Below are 18,042 nucleotides of genomic sequence, written 5' to 3'. Positions count from 1 at the left end.
GTTAAAGAGTTGGAACTCACCGTAAGGTTAAACAAGTTTATTCTGTCCCGATCTGGGTGACAGGAGAAGCGCGTACTGTATCGTGTGTCTGTCGTTAGTCAGAGAGCCCGCTCGCAGTTTGTACAGAGTCTTATAGCTAAATCGGGGCGAAGCGGGGACCAGAGGGGACACCGCCTTCGGCTCGCTCTTGGGCGTTTTCGGCGGAAACGCTGACGATGCTCGCGGGTTGCTGCCCGCGCTTTGACGCTCGCGCGTGTTATCGGAATGTGCGGTGGTTGTAACTGTCGGTTTTTGGCCGGTTACAACATCCTCCCCCCCCCCCCCCCCTTGAGGAGAGGGTGCTTAGGGGAAATTTTTACAATTTTTGGAAATTTCCCTTGCGCCCTAGTTTGTTACTACTTCCGAGTAGTCGCATTCCTGATCGGTCGGTTCAATTATTTTTACTTCGCGTGCGTTGGTTGGGGTTCGTGCCCTCGGATTTTTGGTTGCTTTGGGTATTTGTATTTTTCGCCGTAGTGTATAATCTCGTATCAATAAGTAAGTTAATCCTATGAACATTATGGTTTGTACAATGGTTGCGGTTGTCGGGTACGCTATATTCCATGAAATACTACTTATTTGTTCCTGATCCGTATTTTCGGTTAGTACACTTTGTTCTTGATTAAGCTGCTTATATAAATTTACAAATTCTGATGGATTTTTCAGGATTTTGTGTAATTGTGTGCGCGTGAGGGGTTCCGATATGTTCACTCCTTTTGTGGTGTTTATTTGTGTTGTTATGTCATACATGGGTGCCGTTAACAATTCGACGTTTTGGTCATACGTGGTTTTCCGTTGGTGTAATATTATGTCTTTGCTTGTGACTTTACAAGTGTCTTTTACTTTTAGAATTCCTGATTTATCTATTGTAGTTCGTTCCGGTTGTCGGTCGCCGCATTCGAGTGTTAAAGTTTCGGACTGTTGTGCTGCAAAAATCCATGTGTCTGGTCGCGATGTCCCTATCCACAATGTGTGGTTCGCGTTGATATAATTGATTTCGCAATTTCGTGGGGATTCGTCCGAAGGTTGCAGCCAAAGATTTACTACGCATTCGCGGTCGGTATTAATACTATGAGCTATCATTGGTTGTTCGCAATAGTATTGTGTAGCTATTTGTTTACATTCTTTTAAATCGCTGTTTTTTTCGAGTATATATTGATTATTGAATGAATCCAGTACAATTATGGGTGTGTTTACGACTAATAATGCGTATGTATTATCATGAATGTGCATCGGGACTGAGTTTGCCTCGATGACGGTGAAGGTTTGTGCGTTTATAAGTGGAACGGTTATTACGGCTACGAGTGTGTTTCTGTCGAAGTACGCTGAAGTAGTTGATAGTTTTTCGATTATGTTAACATTTTCTACGCTTGGTGCTATTGGGAAAGCGAGACCATTTGGTAGGTACTGCACGGCGGTTTGCAGTAGATTGATTATTTGTATACTGGACAATACGTTTGTACCTATAATTCCTGTTCTTAGGCTCGTATAAAATTGTAATATGTCGTCGACGTCTTGTGTAAGGTCGGTTAGTAAGGCTTGTAGTGTATTGAAGTGATCAAGCAGGTCCGCTCTTTGAATCTGATAAACAATGCTGACTCTATTCGTTCCCGCAATAGTCTCGTCTGTTCGTCTAGTAGTCTTTCGTTACTATCTATTGTCTCTTCTACTCTATGTAAATGGTGTAATGTGTTATTTGTAAATTGGATTTGTTTTTTCATTGCTGTTAGTAATTTCGTTTGTGTGCCGTCTAGTTGCGCCAGATGGTAGTTAATCTGTTCGGCGTCGTTGGCGTCCATTGTTCCGAATAGAGTTTTTGCTAAGGACCCTAGGCCGTTGATTAACCCTCTGCGCTTGTTATGTATGCTGCTTGGTATTCCCGACACTTGTTTTAGACGTGTCGCGAGTTTCTCTGCCCTTCTAACTACTATGTCTAAGTAATTGTTACATGATTTTCTGATTTCCGCGTTTAGTTTGTTTTGTTTACATACAATTTTGATGTTGTCTATGTACGACAGTAATTGTTGTCCTCGTCCGAAGAGTGTGTCCATTCTTAAATGGGTCACCACCTTCCAGGAGTCTGTTATCATGTATAGTTTTCCTAAGTGGGTAAAGTGGATTCCGGCTTTATGTGTGATCGGTGTTATCGCGTAAGGGGCCTGGTGGCTAGTTGGCGCCGCTGCGATTAGGCCCCGCGTCAGCGCGATCATCCTGAAACAGTGCATTCGGATCTATCCCTTCCACTTCCTGTCTAATTCGCGCTCGCTATATATATCGGGTGTTTCGCGGTTTTTTGCGTATTTTTTCTCTGATTGTGTCATTAGCAAGTTGCGAGACTGTGAAGATGTATTCCGCGGAGCTGAGGGTCGTAAGTATCCTTAGCCTTCTCTGTGTTTATCTCTTTCTATATTCTGTGTTTTTTTTTTCTTGAGTACTTATTTCTGTTTTCCGGTATTGTTGTTAGAGTTTTGCCGCCCGTCGTTTGAGGGGGTATGTCTATATTGGAGAGGTGTGGTTCATTCGGAAGGAGCGCTATAACTTGCGCAGGAACCTAGATGACTTTCAGGAGGAGGGTTACCCCGATTGGGCCCGGACGGGTGACGCCTTTGGCCTGCGTCGACTGTTTGGGTTGGAGCCCTTTACTTTGTCGGTTAGTACTATTTGCATTGTTGTTTGTTGTTATTTCTTTGTGTATTTACTTTTAACGTTTATGTTGTCTGTTTTACAGCTAGACGAGGAGGATTGGGGCCAGTTTGATGTGTTGGCGCCGGGTTGGAGTAATTTTGGTTCCTCGGAAGGGCCAGCGTGGGCGTAGGATCTCCTTCCTTTTTTTTTTTAAAATCATATTTGTGTTATTAACAATTGTATTATGGGCTTCTCCCCCTTTTTTTCTTAATATATTTGATTTTATCGGCTATCTGTGTATTCCTGTTTACTATCTTTCATTTCCAGTTCCTAGCTCCCACATGTAGTTTAGTAAGTTGCGTTCCCTGCGTTTTTATATGCGCATATGTTTTATATTTAATGTATGTATATATATATTTTTTTTTTAATTTGTTTTGTTTCCTTCGTTTTTTTTTGTTTTTTTTTATTCGATGAAGTGTTTTAGTCTGTTCGCGTGGATGTATAGCGTTTTTCTTCCTTTTTTTATAGTTATGTTAACTTTTGAATTTTTCTCTATTATTTCATATGGGCCTACCCATTTATTATCTAATTTTTTTTATCTACCGCGTCGTACTGTATCGTCGTATAGCCAGACTTTATCACCTATTTTAAATTCAATTTCGCGTGTTTTTTTATCGTAATTTTCCTTTGATTTCTCTTTTGCGTGTTGAAGTCGTTCTCTGGCTATTTCGTTCGCCATTCGTATGCGTTCCCTTGTTTGTTGCGCGTAGTCCTCGTAGTTGTACGTTTGTCTAGGTGGGCTTTTTAGCCCGGTTGGTAATGATGCTGTTCTTCCGTAAACTAGTTCGTACGGTGTAAATCCTGTTGCTGTATGTGGGGTTATGTTGTATGTAAACATGGCATAGGGTAACCATCTATCCCAATCTTTCTGATCTTTATTTATATAGTGTCGTAAATATTCTATTAATGTTCTGTGTGATCTTTCCAGTGCCCCATTTGATTCTGGGTGGTATGCCGTGGTTTGTAATTTTGTAATTCGGAGTAGTTTACATATATTCTTGAACATTTCGCTGAGAAAATTCGTTCCTTGATCTGTTAATATCTTTTCGGGTATTCCGTATTCGCAGATAATTTTCTCAACGACTGCCTCGGCTACTGTTGTCGCTTCTTGGTTAGGTAGGGCGATTGCTTTGCTGAATTTCGTGAGGAGGTCTTGAAACGTCAGTATATATATGTTTCCTTGTTCGCTCTCCGGAAGGGGTCCTACTATGTCCAGTGCTATCTTTTCAAAGGGTTCCTGTGGTGTATCTGTGATTTCCATTGGTACTTTAGTTTTTTTTACCTAATTTGTTCTTCTGGCAGAGGCTACATTTTTGTATATATTCCTCAATATCCTTATTCATACCAGGCCATTTGTATTTCTGTTTGATTCGTTTTGTGGTTCGTTGAATACCTTGGTGACCTCCCGTGGGTGTGCAGTGGTATTCGTAGAGAATTTGTTGTTTTTCATTTTCCTTGTGAATTTCGGTCGGCTTGGTTTCTATTGATTTTCCGTTGTGTCTTTTTCCTTCCTTGCTGTTCTGCAACGCGTGCACATTCCTACTCAGCGCGTCTGCGTTGGTATTATTCTTTCCTGATTTATGAATGATTTCGTATTCGTGTTCGGCCAGTAAAATTCTCCATCTTATTAGTCTAGATCCAGGGTCCTGTACTTTAAATAACCATACTAGTGCCTTGTGGTCTGTGACTACTTTGAATGGAGTTCCATAAACGTACGGTCGGAAGTGTTTGACGGCCCATACTATGGCTAATAATTCTTTTTCTGTTGTGCTGTAATTCCGTTCAGCTTTGTTTAGTATTCGACTCGCGTAAGCAATTGGTTTATCTTCGCGTATTCTTCCTTGTGATAGTATAGCGCCTATTGCTACGTCTGATGCGTCTGTTGTTACTATAAATTCCTTTGTAAAGTCTGGATAGATTAAGAGGGGTGCTGTAGTCAGTGCTTCTTTTAGTGTGTCGAACGCGTTCTGCTGTTCAGCGGTCCAGACGAATTCTACTTTATTGCTTGTAATGCTGGATAGGGGTTTGGCTATTTTTGAATATTCCGGAATGAATCTACGGTAATATCCTGCTAGTCCTAAGAATGCTTGTAATTCTTTTAACTTTTTTGGAACGGGGAATTCTTTTACGGCCTTTGTTTTTTCGGGGTTTTGCTTGATCCCGTCGGGAGTAATTATGTGTCCCAAAAAACCTACTTCCCTTCGCAAAAACGCGCATTTTTCTGGTTGCAGTTTTAAATTATGTTTGCGAAGAGTGTCTAAAACTTTTCGTGGTCGTGTGTTATGTCCTTTTAGGCTTGCTCCGTGGATGACAATATCGTCGAGGTAAACGAAACAGTCTATTCCCTGTAATCCGATAAGTGCGGTGTTCATTGCTCGCTGGAACGTTGCGGGTGCATTTTTCAATCCGAAAGGCATGCGGTTGAATTCGTAGTGGCCTTGTGGAGATGAAAACGCTGTCTTGCATTTATCGCGTTCGTCCATTGGAATCTGATGATATCCGGACGCTAGATCGAGAGTGGTAAAATACTGCGCCTTTCCTAATTGATCTAGTATGTCTGTGATATTAGGCAATGGGAATGAGTCGCCTACGGTAACTTCATTGAGTTTTCTGTAGTCGACTACTACGCGGTATTTAATATTTCCCTCGGCATCAGGTTTTTTAGATACGACGAGTAGAGGTGCGTTCCATGGACTGGAGCTGTGTCGGATGATGCCGTCTTTTAACATTTGTTCTACTTGTTTTTGTACTTCTCGTTTGTGGGTTTCGGGTAATCTGTATGGCTTGGCATTACATGGTGCTATGTCGCTCTTTACAGGGACCCGGTGGCCAGTTACGGTAGCCGTTGTCAGTCGATCACCCGGTGAATGAAATGTGTCGTGGTATTCTTTACATATTTCCTGTATAGCTTTTTTCTCTTCTTCATTCATGTGTCGACGGTCTACCTGGTCTACAACTCGAGCGATGCGCGTGGTCAGCGATTCGTTCACGGTCAAGGCGCGAACAGCTGCGGCGCTATCGCTGTCGTGTATCATTTCGTTGTCCATTATTTCGCTTAATTGAACTTGTGGTACGATTATTGTTTTTGGTTCTGATGTTGTGTTCATAACGCACGCTACGCATTTCCCATTTTCAGGTCTTGTTAGCCCTTCTCCTAAATAGATGCCCTCAGCTAGTTGCTGTTTTTCTATTATTCCGTCTTGCGTACTATCTGTTGGGACTATTATTAATTGTTGTGTGCGTGCGGGTATGGTTATTTCCGTGCTTCTATCTAGAGTTTTCCACGGTTTCCTATCTGCTAAAATGCTCTGACTGTGGTAGTCTATGGTTATTCTGTTATCTTTGAGGAAATCTACTCCTAATATTCCATCTGCGTTTGTTAGGATGTTTCCTTCTATTACGTGTAGGGGGTATACGACTTCTTTCCCGTTTATGCAAAACGTAGCGTCAATTTTCCCTAACGTTTTTGTTTTTTCTCCCGAAAAAGAAATAAGTAAGACGTCACTTTGTTCCATTATTACGTCTTCGGGGAGGATTGTCTTTGTAATTAGAGATACTTCTGCCCCGTTATCTATTAGCATTACTGTATTTTTGTTTTTGCTATCTTTTATTTCTACTTCTATTCTGTCTGAAGTGTGTCCGCTCTTGAAGAGTGATCCTATCTTAATCATGCGGAAGGGTCTCGCGGTTCCTCGTGTGGCTGAGTCGTGTCTCGGTAGCCCTGCGTTATCGCGGCTGCCTTGCGCGGAATGTGCGCGGTTGGCGTTTTCGTTTCTCGCCTGCGGTTTTGTCTCGTAGATGGTTCGGGTATTTTCCGATTTATGCCCTGTCGATTTCCAATTTCTATCGTCGGTTACTATGGGTTGCATTCGCCGAGTATTTTCTGAAGGAAAAAATTTTTGGGGCGGCCTACTTCTGTCCTGGGCCTTCCAGCACTCTTTAGTGTCGTGCCCTGTTCGTCTACAATTGTTGCAGTACTGTGGTGCTGCTCTATCTCTATTCTGATACATGTGTGAGGAGGGGTTTGTGCCGCGCGTTCCTGCTGACGTAGTCAGTCGCCTCGACATCGATCGCTCTTCTTCTATGGCTATCTTAATTGCTTCTTGTAAGTCGGCGGGTTTTTGTGATTTAACTAGGACTTTTAGTTCGTCGCGAAGCCCGTCTTCGAATATGATTAGGGTCTGTTTTTTTTTTTGTATTTTCACGGTCAAGGCCTTTTCTGCCTGACTACACGTTTCGTCGGTGCTTGTCGTGATTAATTCCTTTAATAATTTGGCAACTCGGTTTCCGTATTGATACGCGCCCTCGTGGGTGCCCTGTCTACTATGTAATAGTTCTCTTCGTACGGTCGCGGTCGTACGTGGGGGTTTGTATACTGAAGTCAGTACGTCCTCTAGATCTTCGATCGTAGTTATCTGGCGCGTCTGTACTTCGTCCAACGCGTCACCCTGGAGTCGTGTCGATATTATTCCGTTTAGGATTTGGGTCTGTTCTTCTGGTGTTTGATATGCGTTAGCTATATATTTGCAGGCTGTCAGGAACCCTGGTAACTGTTTGGGCTCCGTCCCGTTGAATACGGGTATGGCTTTTATAGTATGGATTAATTGTCGGTTGTCTGTGGCTGTCGGTACGTTGGGTAGGTCGTTTGACTCGAAATTAGGGGGAACGAAAGTACTAGTGCGCCTAGGGTTTTCCTCGCGATCGCGGTAGCCCTCGAAACGGACAGCCGTCCTGCCCGAAGGGGCGGGGGTCGCGTGAGTACTATTCATTGTGTCCCTTAATCTATCTATTTCTCGATCTATCGAGTCCTGTAGTGGACCGTCCCTTGCCTCTAGTGTGCCCAACCTATCGTTTATTGTTATCATTCCATCGGTTACGCTAGCTGAAGATGCGGTTACTCCTGCGAGTAGTTTTTCCATGTTCGCTAATCGATCTTCGCTTCCTGCGGGATTCTGATCGGCGTTGTCGCGCGCGGTTGGAGCGGGTGTGTGCAACATCTCGGCGTCGGTCGCGGGTCTCGCTCTCAGGATTAGGCTATAATCTAATTCGTCGAACGGATATAGTCTCCTGGCGGTTATGTGTCCGTCGGGACTTGACACGGTCGGTATGCTGCGATCGTCGCTGGTATCCGCGGCTAGAGCAAGTCGCGTACGATCTCCGATTTCACGAAAGGCTTCGAATGTCGCGTCGAAGAGAGAAATGTCGGAGGGTTTTCGCGGGTGTACTTTACAGAATTTACGCGGAGTAGCTCGGCGCAGTGATCTAGGCGAGATAATTTCTTTTCGCTCGGTCAATTCTAAATCGCGCTCGATGTTCGCATCGAGTGATTTCGCTCTACGCATGAGAATAATGGCGTGCGGTTTGAATTCGCTGAGAGTGGTATTTCGCACTTACAGCACGTAGATCAGGTGATGCATCGCTCATCTCTGGTGCTTGGTAGACTTTCATAGAGGCGTCCTCTGCAGACGTCTGTCAAGGCTGCGAAGTGGATTGCCCTACTATTAAGTGGGTCGTTGTCTCCGCTATGTCCTGCTGTCCCCGTCAGTCAGGCTTGTTCCCTACGTTGGCAGGATCCCACCGCTGCCACCAATATTGTTGTGCCAAGGCGCCTGGGGTCGAGATTCTGGCTAGAATCTCGGGGTGCACCTGGTCGTCCTTCGCAGTCGTCGTCCAACGGGCTCCGATACGTTCGGGTGATAATGCCGGGACGAGGATATTCGGTTAGAAACCGAAGGTAGGGGATCGTTGCGGGTTAAAGAGTTGGAACTCACCGTAAGGTTAAACAAGTTTATTCTGTCCCGATCTGGGTGACAGGAGAAGCGCGTACTGTATCGTGTGTCTGTCGTTAGTCAGAGAGCCCGCTCGCAGTTTGTACAGATTCTTATAGCTAAATCGGGGCGAAGCGGGGACCAGAGGGGTCACCGCCTTCGGCTCGCTCTTGGGCGTTTTCGGCGGAAACACTGACGGTGCTCGCGGGTTGCTGCCCGCGCTTTGACGCTCGCGCGTGTTATCGGAATGTGCGGTGGTTGTAACTGTCGGTCCTTGGCCGGTTACAACAATACGTTACAGTTTTTTGTATCGAATAATTTACTACTAGTTACAACTGCTAATTGTTCACAAAATAATATTATGTATAATTATAATACGTTACAGTTTTTTGTATTGAATAATAATAGAAAGGCTCGTGAAGTAATGAGAAGAAACATATTTTGTAGTCTAATATAATGTAATGTAATTTTTATTTTTATAATCCGAATTTCCAATTTGCAATTTGCAATTGAACATTACGTATCCTTGCGCGAGATGTATGACTTTCTTCTTTCATACGCCGCTTGTAATCAGAATTTAAGTGATGTAAAAATCTCACAAAACATGAATAAGTTATTACTTACATTTTCAGCCATTGTAACACTAGCGATCGACAATCGAGAATGCGCTTTTTCGCCACGTGCAAGATGAGGCAAGCTCCTCCTATTCTCTTTTGTTTTCAAAGGAGCCCGCTTTTGGCATAGATACGGTCACATTCTGCCGCGGGCTTTTTGAATTGTTGATTGATTTTAAGCCGGGAAGCTAACAAGGGGACGCCCACGGTTGTGGAAATCGCTTTTGGAACAACAGTATATGGGGGTCGTAGTACTCATGTAGTATGAAAAAAAAATACCATTCCGGCTTTTTGTCGATTAGTAATCCAGATCCAGATTCAGATATATACCATCTATAGTAATAACCTACACTCTAGAGAGTTCCGTGGACACAACGGTAGCGCGTCAGATTTTCACGAGGGTGGCCTGGGTTTAAATCCCCTCGCAACTTCATACTCCTTTGTTTTAAACAATTTTACCCTTGAAAATATATTTTGTGGATATTACGTATCATATACGTTACATATTACACTACGCAAATTTTGAGGTAAATTAAAAAAATGCATTTATAACATAACATGTTATTCTAATCATCTCTTTCACCGGTGTTTTCATATTTATTCTTGTACTGCGAAAATATTTCAGTCCGAAACTTACGACGCCTGCAATTGTCGAGCGGGTGAAGTGGGATAGCCGTTAAAATAGCCGTATTTTAACCATAAAATTTGCGTAGAGTAATATGTAACGTACTATCCACAAAATATATTTCCACGGAAAAAATTGTAAAAAGAAAGGGACAGAGTTGCGGGGGACTTGAACCCCAAGCTGTTCTCGTGACAATCTGAGGCGCTACCGTTGTGTCTACGGAACCTTCTTAGGTGTAGATTACTATAGATGGTATATAACTGGTTTATTACTACGTACGTTAGGAACTTTAAATTATAATATCTCGAAAACGAAGGCATATACGACAAAAAACCGAAATGGTATTTTTTTCATACTACATGAGTATTTAACTGTATGTAAGATATGTATCACGCGAATCCAGACCGAATAAATAATAAGGCTGTAAGCGTAACTAAAAGGTGAGGGTAAAGAAGATTCCGCCCGACCACAGTGTGACGTGACCGGTGGCACATTTTCTAGGTACGAGGTGGCACGCTCTGACCGACGGACACTAGAAAAAACAAAGCGGGCGACCGGAGCTCATGCATGACACGGCGTCCGAACATTTTTTCTGATTTCCTTGCATGTAAGTGTGCTTCATTATTATTAATTAAGGTGTACATATTTTCAACGAACAGGTTATTGTTTGTTTCATTACACGTGTAAAATAATATATAGTCTGCGCAGATTTTTGCTAACCTATTTCTTTATTGAAATGAGTATCTTTTTAGGATCGAGTTCCTTGGAAGGAAATTCAATTCTTCGAAGGAGAAGCAAAAGAGAAAATATTATATTTGGTAAGTGATGTTTACATTTATTTAAATATAATACGTATGATAATAGTGATTATTACAAATTTCTCGTTTTTTTTTATAGGTTGGAGAACTTCAAAAATACATAAAGTACACTCGAGCAGCTGCTGTGCGCTATTCCGAGTAAGCTTTATTGGCTGCATACGAACGCGCCTCATCTTACATCACTCGATAGGCAGCAGGGCGCCGTTTTTCGAGTATAACAACTTTCAATAAAGTTGGGCGTCCGCGATCGCATATCCGGCACGCTTATATATATATGTATATATATATATGTATATATATTACTGAATCCTAATAAAAAATATATATATAAATAAAAGTATAATTCGTTATGTCCGTTTTTAATAGTAGTATTAATATCTTACCGCTCAGTGTAAATACTATGCAAATTATCCATAGAGGCGAATGGTTAACAGATGATCATATTGAATATTTTCATAAACTATTACAAGCTAACTCTAATTATAAACCACGCGAGACGTGGAGAGTTCAGTTGCCTGAAACAATTCAACCTGTTCATGAAAATCATGATCACATACAGATTTTGCACCAATGCGAAAATTTTAAAACCAATGCAGGGGGACACTGGGTTTGTAGCTTTTATAAATATGCTGACAGAAGACTTTATATTTATGACTCTCTTAATAACAAGAAGATGCATAGGCATCATAAAATTTATCTGGAAAAATTATACCCTTTTTTGAATAAACAAGACGGCAAAATTGACGAAGAATTTATTGAATTTCCACTCGTACAAGCTCAACCTAACAATCGGGATTGCGGAGTTTTTGCGATTGCATTTGCTGTCTCGTTATTATTCAAAGTATTACCAGACAAGGTAACGTACAATCATGCGTTGATGCGTCAACATTTGATTCAAATGTTTAAATCTAAACGTATAGAACATTTTCCATGCACTCAGGTTCAACAATTAACACGTTGTGTGCATGAATATCAATCTGCAATTGGTAGAACAATTAATAAAAATCCCTCTTGTGGAAATAATCCATTTGTAATCGGTCACAGTGACATTACTAACGAAAAAGATAAAATATCCTCAGTTCAAGATATACCACTTAGTGACAAAGAAGTCACTACACATACAAAACATATAATTCTGACAGAACCACCATTCGTATCAAAGTCCAAAATCCCCAATGTAAACGTTCCATGTAATAGGACAGAATACAAGTCTAATTATTATAAAAGACATAAAGAGGAAATTAGTTTAAAAAGAAAAGCTATTTATAAAGCAAAGAAAGGGGAGTGTAACACGAAAAAAGGCATAGATTGTAAAAAAAGGGAGAAAGGCATAAAACTTTATAATTTTGACTATTATAACGCACAAAAAGAAGGAATATTAAAAAAGAAAAAAATGCAGTATAACGCAAATAAAGAAATGAAATGCAGAAAAGGAAAAAATGATTATGAGCTAAATAGAGAAGGTATAATCAAAAAGGCAAAAGTGCATTATGACGCAAATAAAGAAGTGAAATGCAGAGAGAAAAAAAAATATTATCAGCATAATAACGAAGTTATCTCCAAAAAGCGGAAGGTATATTATGATAAAATACGTAAAAGAGATGATTATAATAAAGTAGCAAAATGTCGTGCTGCTCTGAAAATAATAAACAAGTATCGTTATATTGCTGTAACAAATAACAATATAGTAACCAAAAATAACAGAGAAACATACAGGGTGTCCCACTAAGGAGTGGACAGCGCGATATCTCTTAAAGTATTGTCGATAAAAATATAAAAAAATAGGGAATTGCATGGTTCGAGGGGGCCCATTTATTAGCGCGAACGAATTTTGTTTTCGATTATTATTTTAAAAGATACGATGGTCAAGTTCGGTTTTTCAAATGGAACTATTTTTTTTGAAGACCTGAGTTGATAGTGCGTTCCAAGACAAATTCAATAAGCTTTAATGTATACACTTTATTTCCACTGGTTTTTAAGATATTGCGCTTGCAAAATTACTGATTTTCACTGGAAGAAAACCCTCTGGAATAGCAAGGACCGGGGTCGGTCTTACTGGCGCTACGGGTGGCATTGCCTGTTGAAACTGATACCTACCTGCCAAAGGTCTACGACAGGGTTCGCAGGCCCAAAAGCTGGACAATTCTTTTCCGTCAGAAATGCTACTTAGGTAGGTACATCTGCGGTATCGAGAAGCGCATCGTTACTTTTATTTCGCACTTGCTTCTACGCTCGGATGGCCGGTTCTTTTGGGAGGGATGCAAGTTGGATTGGTTAGGTTAGGAGGAGTGAAAGTTGCTAGACTAAATTTCAACCATAGGGAGCAGATTGTATCAGAACCAATCCAACTTGCATCCCTCCCAAAAGAACCGGCCATCCGAGCGTAGAAGCAAGTGCGAAATAAAAGTAACGATACCTACCTAAGTAGCATTTCTGACGGAAAAGAATTGTCCAGCCTTTGGGCCTGCCATTTCTGGCGTAGACCTTCGGCAGGTAAGTATCCATTTCAACAGGCAGTGCCACCCGTGGCGCCAGTAAGACCGCCCCCGGTTTTTGCCATTCCAGAGGGGTTTCCAAAATCAGTAAATTTGCAAGCGCAATATCTTAAAAACCAGTGGAAATAAAGTGTATACATTAAAGCTTATTGAATTTGTCTTGGAACGCACTATCAACTCAGGTCTTCAAAAAAAAAATAGTTCCATTTGAAAAACCGAACTTGACCATCGTATCTTTTAAAATAATAATCGGAAACAAAATTCGTTCGCGCTAATAAATGGGCCCCCTCGAACCATGCAATTCCCTATTTTTTTTATATTTTTATCGACAATACTTTAAGAGATATCGCGCTGTCCACTCCTTAGTGGGACACCCTGTATATTAGAAAACTTACAAAAATTATTAGTATGCCGTCCGGAGAAGCAAGTAGATTGGAAGCTGAGCGTATAATAAAATGGTGTTTTCATATTAGGCAAAAGTACATTTCGGAAATGAGGAAACTGTTGAAAGATTTTAAACAAAAAGTGGAAGTTTCTTTAACGCGCGCAGCAGAATGTTTAGATGCTGATGACAGGATTAATGCTTTGTGTGGACAATCCAGACATACATCTTCTTCAGAATCATATTTTGCAGAAAGTTCATACCATACTTTCACCGGTTCTGAATCAATCATACTGAATTCGGAAGGGAAAGCTATAAACGTTCTACCTGTATTGCAATCGAAGAAGACGACAAAAGCATGGCATTGTAATTATCTTTGTAAAACAAAAGATGTTGAAATTCTGAATAATTTACAGGATTTCTTCAAACAATTATTAGAATGCTCATTAAAAACTGTACATAAGTTGAACAAGCATATCAATAGCTGTTCTAATAAAGTGCATGCTGAAAAAGTTGGTCATTCTCATGGTTGTTACATAAACCCTAAACTATGTAAATCCAATTTTTTAACATTTGAGATTTTGGCACCTCACTTTCCGGATTTACGAAATTTGAAGAGAATGTTATACAGAATAGTGAACATTTATAAAGACCTATTACATACTTTAGACAAAGCTTTAAACGATAGTGACCTTGAAACACTTGAACGAATAACACTGCAAGCTCGGAAGGAAGCTGAAGCGTTACAAAAAAATAATACTGAAATAAGCTTGAACGAAGAAGAGATTGCATCACGATATTATGTAGCATTTAGAGCTTTCACAAAGCGGTCTATGGACACACCACGCATCCCGTGCGTATCCTGCGAGAAACTCTGTTTTCAAAGAGAGGTTCGTAAGCTTAATGTTTCTAAGAGAACATATAAGGGAAATGTAATGCAAACATTGTTAAATCATATTGGATAGAAAGTTGGTGACGTGCATTTTATTTGCCGATATTGTCACGATAAAATTCGCATCGATTCTATACCACCAAAATGTATTCTAAATAAGCTTGATGTACGTTCAGTTCCAGAAATAGCAGTGTTGAACGATTACCAACAAATTCTCATTCAAAGAGCTAAACCGTTTCAAACGATTGTGAGAATGGATACAGTAATGCGTAAAAATATGCCACATAAACATATGTTTCCAAAAGTAAAGGGGAGAACATTTCACCTTCCTTTGCCATTACAAGAAATTTTAAAAAAGATCTGTCCTGCGACTGAACCTTTAAATCAAAATTATGAATTATACATATTGGTGCGGGGCGTTCCAACGAAATCTAAACTAGTTTGGGAAAAGTTAGTTGACTTGAAGAAAGTATGGAATGCCTTAGTATGGTTGAAAGCCAATAATCCTCTATACTCAGAAATTGTTTTACCACAATCGCACGATTTATTGTTGAGTGCCAAATTACCAGTTACAGAATTTCAAGAAGAAGTTGTTGCCAATGATAATAATAACGAATCTATCGAGGACGTTGAAGGTGAAACACTTAATATCGATGAAAACAACAAACGTGCATTATTGACGCAAATGTCACAATCTGATTCATATTATCATCAGTTTACGATTTATCCAATGTGTGACAAAAGGGTTAATGAATCTTAAAGTCCATGATATTCCGTTGGGTCATCGTGCTGAACACTTAGATGTGAAGTGTTTCCCAGATTTATATCCTTATGGGGTGAACGGACAGCATGAGGAAAGATTGGTTCGTTTGACTGACCATGAATTCATTAAGTCCAAACTGATGTCCAAGCATTCGCAATTTCGAATGAACATGCAATATATTTTTCATTTATTACACGATACCAATATGCGGCAATTGAACGCTGGAATTTTTCACAAAATGAACGTCGTAAATCCTCGTGAAAAATATACAGCTGCTGGTTTTCTAGAGCAACTTTCTAAAGATCAGCTACAAACGAACTTGAACACTATATTTTCCAGATTACGTAATACAGCACAGTATTGGCGAAAACCGCGAAATGATTTGAACTGTATGATACACCATTATGGACCAGCTACATGGTTCCTCACGCTCAGTCCAAGTGAATGGCTATGGACAGATTTAATAGAATATCTTCGGGAAGTAAACGGCTCATCGGTGGCTAAAATGTCCCCGAACGAACTCATTGCTTCTGATCCCGTTTCAACTGCTCGATTTATAGATAATACATTCCATGCTATGCTGGATTTCATATGTTCACCCGACAATCCGATTGGCAAGGTCACTCATTACTTTTGGCGCAGAGAATATCAAAGCAGGGGATCACAACATTTTCATCTTTTAATTTGGATTGAAGATGCTCCTATAATCGATAAATCTTCGAAGGAAGATGTAGCAGCATTCATTAAGAAATACGTCACTTGCAGATTGCCATCACAGCATGTGTCGCCAGAATTATACAGGGTGTCCCAAAAATGTCGGAGTTCCTTGAAAGGGGTGACTCAGGGGGTGATTTGAAACAACTTTTTCCTTAGCGAAAATATTGTCCGAAGCTTCGTTAACGAGATATTAACAAAAACCCCCGACCAATCAGAGCGCGCGCCTTCCACCCGAGCTCCCGCGGTAGCGTTGGCTACGAACGTACGAACAAGCAAGTCGGCATGCATCGAAGGAAACCGCGTTACACAGTTTTTATTTTAAGCAGAATCTTAAATAATAATTGTTTGAAGTGAGAGGACAAGAAATACGCAAACTTCGTTTTCAAATATGGCATAAACGAAAAGGTAATGTAACAAAAAATGTATGACAAGTGATCGTAATTCGTTATTGAGGTAAAAATCCGTAGTTTAATTACGGCCAACATAACTAAATTTAAAAAATAATATTAGGTGTATGAATACATTCTTTCAGACTGGATTTACATAATCAGTATAAAGCAACCGAATTTCTATCGCAGTGATATTCGTAATCTACCAGAAAAATGGCAAAAGATAATTAACAATAATGGAAATTATTTCGATGATTGAGTTATTTTCATACTTTTAAATCAAACTGTTATTGAACACTAAAATCGAACAGAATTTATTTCTACACCTAATAATCACCAATTAATTAAATAAAACTCACCCTTCCGGACATTCCTTTCCTTCCTTTTCGGAAACGAATGTTATCTGATAATGGATGTATCTGCATTTTCTTCTAGTGCCAGCAGAATGACGGCACACCGAACTCTGAGGGAAAACATGTTGCATCCGTACATAGCTGTACGGATGCAACATTTGCACCCCGGGGATGGCGACCAGCGGGTTGAGTGTGGCTGTTGGGAGAAGTGCAGCGGAATCCGTCGTTCTGCAAATACATATTGTGAACGGACGAAACACTCTTCAACAGGGAAGGGTGCTTAAATTCCCACAATCGGCATTTGTGGAGCGACGAGAATCCACTAGCGCTTCGGACACGCGCAGCACAAGTCCGTTGGTCGATTAATGTATATTCCAAATGAGATCCGACGGAACATGTTCTATCGGCAAGACGGGGCTGGACCTCACTACGCCACAATTGCCCGCGACTACATAAATCAAACCTTCCAGGACAGGTGGATCGACCGCGGCGGTCCTGTTGCGTGGCCCCCACGGTCACCGGATATGACCCCGCTGGATTTTTTCTTCTGGGGCTACCTGAAGGTAATTTCATTATTGCTGTTACTTTTTCTTATAGGTATTCTTTTTTTACTTACGTTTTGTATTTGTTTTACAACAATCATTTCAGGATGAGGTGTAGCGTCAGCCAGTGGATACACTGGAAGACATAGTCGTACGAATTCACGCTGCAGTAGGAAACATTACGCCGAAACCATTGCAGGCCATCCAAAGACAGGTGATTGTACGCGCTGAGGCGTGCATAGACGCTGAGGGTGGCCGCATAAAGCAACTGCTCAATTAACAGTAATCGGCCCCTTTCGGAGCCACGAATTTTTATAACGTAGGAACAACATGTTCCATGAAAAATAAATTAAGTGATCAGTGTTAGTAGCCGTGCAGTGAAGTGAATAATCGGTACATTAACCCGGACGCACTTGACGTTGCGACCCTTACTTTTGGGTGGTGTCGTATACCTGCGATCAGCTGAGCATTGGGCGCTACCCTACCATAAATCTTTTCGTCCACCGATGACCAGGATCGGTACAATGACCCAGTGACACAGGTTTCCGAAAAGGAAGGAAAGGAATGTCCGGAAGGGTGAGTTTTATTTAATTTATTGGTGATTATTAGGTGTAGAAATAAATTCTGTTCGATTTTAGTGTTCAATAACAGTTTGATTTAAAAAATATGAAAATAACTCAATCATCGAAATAATTTCCATTATTGTTAATTATCTTTTGCCATTTTTCTGGTAGATTACGAATATCACTGCGATAGAAATTCGGTTGCTTTATACTGATTATGTAAATCCAGTCTGAAAGAATTTATTCATACTCAAAGATTTTTACCTCAATAACGAATTACGATCACTTGTCATACATTTTTTGTTACATTACCTTTTCGTTTATGCCATATTTGAAAACGAAGTTTGCGTATTTCTTGTCTCACTTCAAACAATTATTATTTAAGATTCTGCTTAAA

The 18,042-nt window shown here is 40.6% G+C and overlaps 1 protein-coding gene across 1 annotated transcript; it reads right to left on the bottom strand.

Annotated features, from left to right (window-relative positions):
• Positions 1–450: 450 nt before the first annotated feature.
• On the bottom strand, positions 451–8,768 carry LOC143366881 (uncharacterized). The gene is made up of 2 exons (XM_076808302.1): positions 8,119–8,768; positions 451–2,250 (listed from the first exon to the last, which is right to left on the bottom strand). Exons 1-2 carry the CDS (start codon positions 8,139–8,141, stop codon positions 1,569–1,571), a joined length of 705 nt encoding a protein of 234 aa, XP_076664417.1. The 5' UTR covers positions 8,142–8,768; the 3' UTR covers positions 451–1,568.
• Positions 8,769–18,042: the final 9,274 nt, after the last annotated feature.

This window comes from Andrena cerasifolii, chromosome 3 (assembly GCF_050908995.1).
Source record: "Andrena cerasifolii isolate SP2316 chromosome 3, iyAndCera1_principal, whole genome shotgun sequence".
Taxonomy (NCBI): domain Eukaryota; kingdom Metazoa; phylum Arthropoda; class Insecta; order Hymenoptera; family Andrenidae; genus Andrena; species Andrena cerasifolii.
Note: the sequence above shows the minus strand (reverse complement) of the source record. Positions and strands in the feature narration are given on the sequence as shown.